The following is a 6,641-nucleotide window of genomic DNA, read 5'->3' on the forward strand; positions in this document are numbered from 1 at the left end:
AAATTCTTTATTTGAGTTTTTGTCACACAAAAAGAAGTACAAAATAAATATAACATTAATGTACAAATACTTAACATTTACTCATACATAATACATTTTACCTGTGTGAAAAGGGGGGCTGAGAAGGGAAGAGCAATTCCTATCTTTTTTTTTTTTTTTTTTTTTTTTTTATATGGCTTATCTAATTCTGAAGTGAATGTTTTACTCGTGTTTTTTATCAAGACATTTCTTTCATCTTTTTTTTTTTTTTTCCTGACTAACCGAATAATTATTTCTCCAGCATACACCCAATTCCATCTTTAATTGGAAAGTTAGTTGTTTTGCCCAAGTTGGTGAAAGCGGGCATCCCTGACGGGTGCCATAACCCAAAGTAAACCAATCGGAACATAAATCTGCACCCACCACCCTGACCATAGGATTTTGGTATTTGGTTTTGATTGCTGCTTTCATCCACCCTCAAAACCCCATGGACTTAAAGACTCCGAACCTATATCCCCATCCGACCCTCTCAAAGGCCTTTTGTGCATCCAATGACCGGGTCAGAAGGGGCTTCCCCGATCCAAAATATTGATCAAACGTCTCGAGTTAGCACTTGCCTGTCTAGTGGGAACAAAACCGATCTGGTCTTCATGAATTAAACTAGGTAAAATAGTCTACATTTATTAGAGAGATTGGGCGATAGTTCTTAAGTTCCAAAGGATCTTTCTCTTTTTTTAAGAATCCCTATTATATTTGCATAGAGCATTTCTTTTGGTCCAGAACCTTTATCTACAATCTCTCTAAAAGCGTTGGCTAAATGTTCACACAATATATCTTATAAAATTCATTAGTCATCCCGTCTGGGCCAGGGGTCTTAAAATTTACTAGCCTTTCGATGGCTAGTTTAAATTCTATAAAAAAAGGAAGAGACTGAAAAGGGATTGCAGAAAGGTCCTCCCAGTTATCAGTCCCTATACCCAAAAAGAGAGCTGTTCATTAGTCTAAGGCAGGCCTGTCCATCCTGTGGCCCCCCAGATGTTGCTGAACTACAACTCTCATGATTCTTTAAATGAAACAGCCAGGGAACCATGGGAGTTGTAGTTCAGCAACATCTGGGGGGCCGTAGGTTGGACAGCCCTGGTCTAAGGCAACCAATTGCCAGTATAGAACATAAATGAAATATTGACAATAGGCGCAATGCTGGCGCCGAAACGCGCGTTGAGTTTACCGCGACCATTAGGTTTTAACTTAGGACGTCTATCTGCTCTTTTGTGTATAGAATTAGGAGGGGGTATCGGCATTGATATATTAGGCTCTATTACGACGAATCTTATCCTTATATGGCAATATTCAATTACCGGCTACGAGTAGACAGAGTTTCACGCATTAAGACTCTGTGATCGTTAGGGATATAGATATTCTCAATATATCTTTATTCTACTGTTACATTGGGGTACCTGGTTGAGTATTTAAACTGGGTCTACAGAAGTGTTCTATCGGCTAATATCCTGACTAAATTGTTAGATCAGATAGCACTGCCGCCAAACTTCCATAATACTCCTAACCCTTAGTAAGACTTTGGCAAACTTTACCCCATACAAATTAATCTGGATATAAGGTGTTATACCCCATAGGGACATCAATATTCATTTCAATTCATTGAGGTCACTCTATTCCTAAGATTAACTTTGTTCTCTGTTTATTCACACCATAGTTACATTGACTAATGAGACATTGTTGCAATATGCATTACTAGCAACAATTTATATTTATATCTCAGTTGCCAATGAAAGAGTTTACTGGTGTGCTGTACACATTATTTATCTAGCAGAATAGTAGACGGTTCCTATATACTATACACCTTTTATCACTATTTTTCGTTTACTTATTTTTCTCCTTAAGATGGGCTAATAAAATGTATTATTATTTTCCATATATTTCATTTATGTTCTATACTGGCAATTGGTTGCCTTAGACCAGGGCTGTCCAACCTGCGGCCCCCCAGATGTTGCTGAACTACAACTTCCATGGTTCCCTGGCTATCTGTTTCATTTAAAGAATCATGAGTTGTAGTTCAGCAACATCTGGGGGGCCACAGGTTGGACAGGCCTGCCTAAGACTAATGAACAGCTCTCTTTTTGGGTATAGGGACTGATAACTGGGAGGACCTTTCTGCAATCCCTCTTCAGTCTCTTCCTTTTTTTATAGTATATCCCTTGGGTTATGCCTTAATAACCTACAACCTTACCAACTTCTTCATACAACTCATACTTCCATCTAACTTTCTCTTCCCCTTTTCAGTGAGTCTCTTGTATCAAAGCTATGTCTGTTTGTTCTTTTCCGAGTAATTCGTAAATAATTTTTTTTTTACATGGGGTGTTTAGCCCCTGTATGTTCATAGAAATACACTTTAGAATTCAATTCTATTCCTATTTGCTCCTCATCCCTTTCTCAGTGCTCCTCACAGGATGAACCCAAAAACAATCACACAACATGGAAATTCCCTTCTATAGAAGGGATAACCGCATACATCCTCAATTACACAAAGGGTGAGAAAAAGCCCCCTCTTTGTGTAACATCTAACATTATTCTCCATCATGTCACTAGCTAAGATCTTCTATAAGATCTCCAATTATGGGTATTTTTAAGGGATTGACATGGACCAGCGCTTCAAATAGTAAATATTTACACACCCTTTACCACCATTTTTTTCTGAAATCTGCAAGTCTAAACCGGAAGCTGCGGCAAACGTAAACTTGATATTGAAAAGCGGACTTTACACCTATTCAGGTTTATAATCACCCTTTAATTAAACACACCTGTTCGTGACCCAAATTATATTTCTCAAACTTATTCTATATTACGTTTAATATTATGTGCTTTTTTTAAAATTATTTTTCCCCCTTTCCTTCTTGTCCCCTTCTTTATTTTCCTTCCCTTTTTCTATCTATCCATTTCCAAATGGCAAGTCTTTTTTTTTCTATCTTTAATGCGAAAAGTGTTTAAAACATTTCATTATCTATCTGGTGTAACCATTAAAACAAAAATATAATATTGTTTTTTTTATTTATTTTTTATCGTATCTCTTATTTGTGAAAACTTCCCCAGTTCCCTCTCTTCAGTTCTATTTCATTGTGCTTGTTACTCATTTAATGTGTCATATGACTCACGTGTTTCGAATTTCTAAGTTTCTAACTCACTATAATGTGTATATATATATATATATATATATATACCGTATTTTTTGCTCCATAAGACGCACCTCACCCTAAGACGCACCTAGTTTTTAGAGGAAGAAACCCAGAAAAAAAATATTCTGAACAAACTGTCCCATAGTGTTCCCCCCCTCCCATAGTCTTCTCCTCTCTCCCATAGTCTTCTCCTCTCTCCCATAGTCTTCTCCTCTCTCCCATAGTCTTCTCCTCTCTCCCATATTCTTCTCCCCCCTCCCATAGTCTTCTCCCCCCTCCCATAGTCTTCTCCCCCCTCCCATAGTCTTCTCCCCCCTCCCATAGTCTTCTCCCCCCTCCCATAGTCTTCTCCCCCCTCCCATAGTCTTCATCCACCCCCTCCCCATAGTCTTCATCCACCCCCTCCCCATAGTCTTCATCCACCCCCTCCCCATAGTCTTCATCCACCCCCTCCCCATAGTCTTCATCCACCCCCTCCCCATAGTCTTCATCCACCCCCTCCCCATAGTCTTCATCCACCCCCTCCCCATAGTCTTCATCCACCCCCTCCCCATAGTCTTCATCCACCCCCTCCCCATAGTCTTCATCCACCCCCTCCCCATAGTCTTCATCCACCCCCTCCCCATAGTCTTCTCTCCTCTCCCATACTGTCCCCCTCCCCTTGTCCCATAATTACTTACCTGTCTTGTAGCGTTGGCCGGCAGCACAGGGCGCACCGCAGTACTGGAACTTCAATTTCAAGTTCCGGTTTCCAGCGCGACTGAAAGGAAGTGTGCACACTGAGCTGAGTGCGCACTTCCTTTCAGTCCCGCCGGAAACCGGAACCTGAAATTGAAGTTCCAGTACCGCGGTGCGCCCTGTGCTGCCGGCCAACGCTACAAGACAGGTAAGTAAAGCTTCATATTCGCTCCATAAGACGCACAGACATTTCCCCTCACTTTTGAGGGGAAAAAAAGTGCGTCTTATGGAGTGAAAAATACGGTACTTTTAACCCCTTAAGGACCAAACTTCTGGAATAAAATTGAATCATGACATGTCACACATGTCATGTGTCCTTAAGGGGTTAAAAAGAAAAAAAAGAAGAGCGAGGGAATAGAAGAAAAAAAATAATTATTTCTTTTCCTGCCCCTCTTCGTATATTTCTCTTAGTCAGTAATTTTAATTCAGTAATTATAAAAAGTTCCTCTTTCCTTCTAATTTCTTCTCTCTTCTAATTCCCTCACTTTATTTGTTCCTTTGCCCATTCCTCCAATTCCTTCGGTTCAGAAAATATTTTCTTAGTGTCTTTCCAGAACATTGTTATTAATTTGTTTGGTCCCCATCGGTATCTTATATTGTGTTTTAAGTGGTATCAGGGCTGTAAAAAAATGTATTTCTCCACATTCTTGTATATGATGATAAGTCTTGGTACATTACAATATGTTTAAATCTCCTACTGTTTGTTTCGTCACTCTACTTGCTTGAATAGCTTGTTGTTTCATTTGAATAGAATAAAAGACAACTACCAGATTATTTCTGGAATATTTGGCGGTTTTCTCACAGGAAATGCATTTTCTATCACAAGTTCCTTGTTTTGTATGTTGAGAAATTCAAGCACAAATTATTTTGTATTTTCATACGTAATGGAAGTGCTGATATGATTTTATTATACCTTTCAGATAAAGTGAAATCTTTTCGTTCTGCTTTGCAAGAGGAGGAACAGGCCAGCAAACAAATCAACCCGAAGAGGCCACGAGCTCTTTAAGAGAAATATTTCATGAAGGATCATAATATAAACTTTGTACTGTAAGATAGCATTGTTCTTAACCTGTGGCCGTACAAACCCAAATACTTGAAAAAAGTCAACTTTTATAATGTCAGTGAAACTGTCCTCCTTCCTTCACTTGAACGAGATACCTGTTTTGGGCTAACCACTACATTCTAGACAAACTTCTAGTCTAAACGGCACAAACCTATTGTTAGGGGCATCGAGGCACTTTGTTCAAATAATTTCCTATAATGTCTTATGAAACGTTTGTCCAAATCTCCTTTTTTCTATTTTTTTTTTAATTCTTTTTTTTTTTCAATTTTTTTTTAAAAATAAATAACATTTAAAACCATGGACTGGAGAATATATGTCATTTTTATTTTAACGGAATACTCTCATTTTGCTCCGAAAAGAAACTGTGCGGTTTTACGATAATTGCATGCCTGCATATTCAACAGTGATTGTACAGATTTTAAATGAATTTTGCTGTGCCACCTCTTATGTGCCTTTATTAAGGCTATTTATCCTCTGTGTCTATCTCCATTAAGCACAGCCTTAACTTAACCGTCAATAAAAAAAAGCATTCCTTGTTTGTCAGTGTGTAATAACCGTTTACAACAATCTTAATTTTTTTATTTGTTTTGTTACTGTATTTTTTGTTTAACCTATTTTACAGTATGTGCCATATTACATAACCAATAATTTACTGTACAATGTAGCTGGAAATTGCATCTTCCACTTGTAAAATGCATATTTGAATACTGTAAAGTGGTTGTATAACATTTTCTTTGTAAAGAATAAAATTTAGTTAATGTAAATTGAAGAGCGAAAATCTTGGGGCATAAATGATGCACCGTAACAATATATATATACCCTGGATATTGTGTGTTGTAAGGCAATAACACATTGAATCCCAACTATTTACACTGTTTTCATTAAATTGAATGAAGGCATTTGTTCAGTAGATGGTCTTGTCACTGTCTGACTTTATGCCACTCTTAACTGTTAGTTTGTTAAAACTGAAATTCTTTACCAAGAAAGACAAGTCTATATTATTTGCTGCCTTATTCTGGGTCTGTTAACTTACTTTTAGCAAACAAGTTAACAATAAATGGAGCTACACTGACAAGTATGGGAGAAATGTGGTGTCATTTTTGATGTCTTCTGAAAAGTCTAACATGAAGTCTGTGTGCCTTTTCAAATTGATGTTTCTTATATACAGTACATATTGAATTGAACAGTGTATACAAAAAAAAGCCAGGTTATGGGTGCAGTGTAATTTCTTATTTTTGGATTATTTTCTATTCTCCTTTTTCTTGGGCAGACTCCTTTTGTGAATATGCTTCTGTGACTTTCTAGCAGGACTATATACTTTGAGTAGCTACATTGCCACGCTGCATTAGAGCAAGTCACTTGCACAATCCTTCTCCTTCATACCTCCCTGCATTCAACAGTATAGATTGAGATGAACACGGCTTAATAGCTTTCACTATATTACATTTACCAGATGGGCAATATTCTGTCTGGAGCTTTTCTCTTTGTATACACGTTATACTGGGATGGGTTTAGTCCTCATGTGAGTTGTTGACTCAACCTTGTGGCCTGGATTTAACAGAAAGATCTCACCTCTAGAATAGCACAATATGCACCGCAAAACAGGTTGCTTGTGAAAGATTATTCTAAATGAGACAACTGCAAATTCCTGCTGCACTCTGAAAACCTAG

At 37.9% G+C, this 6,641-nt stretch overlaps 1 protein-coding gene across 4 annotated transcripts in view; it reads left to right on the top strand.

Moving 5' to 3' along the window:
• Positions 1-6,049, top strand: part of KIF2A (kinesin family member 2A) — a 66,892-nt gene extending 60,843 nt beyond the window's left edge. For all 4 annotated transcript variants that reach the window (XM_063454052.1, XM_063454054.1, XM_063454053.1 and 1 more), the window contains one exon: positions 4,829-6,049. In XM_063454052.1, the coding sequence (XP_063310122.1) occupies positions 4,829-4,914 (86 nt within the window). In that variant the 3' untranslated portion in view covers positions 4,915-6,049. The remainder of the gene's footprint in view (positions 1-4,828) is intronic.
• The last annotated feature ends 592 nt before the right edge of the window (positions 6,050-6,641 follow it).

Source organism: Pelobates fuscus, chromosome 5 (genome assembly GCF_036172605.1).
Source record: "Pelobates fuscus isolate aPelFus1 chromosome 5, aPelFus1.pri, whole genome shotgun sequence".
In the NCBI taxonomy this organism is placed as follows: domain Eukaryota; kingdom Metazoa; phylum Chordata; class Amphibia; order Anura; family Pelobatidae; genus Pelobates; species Pelobates fuscus.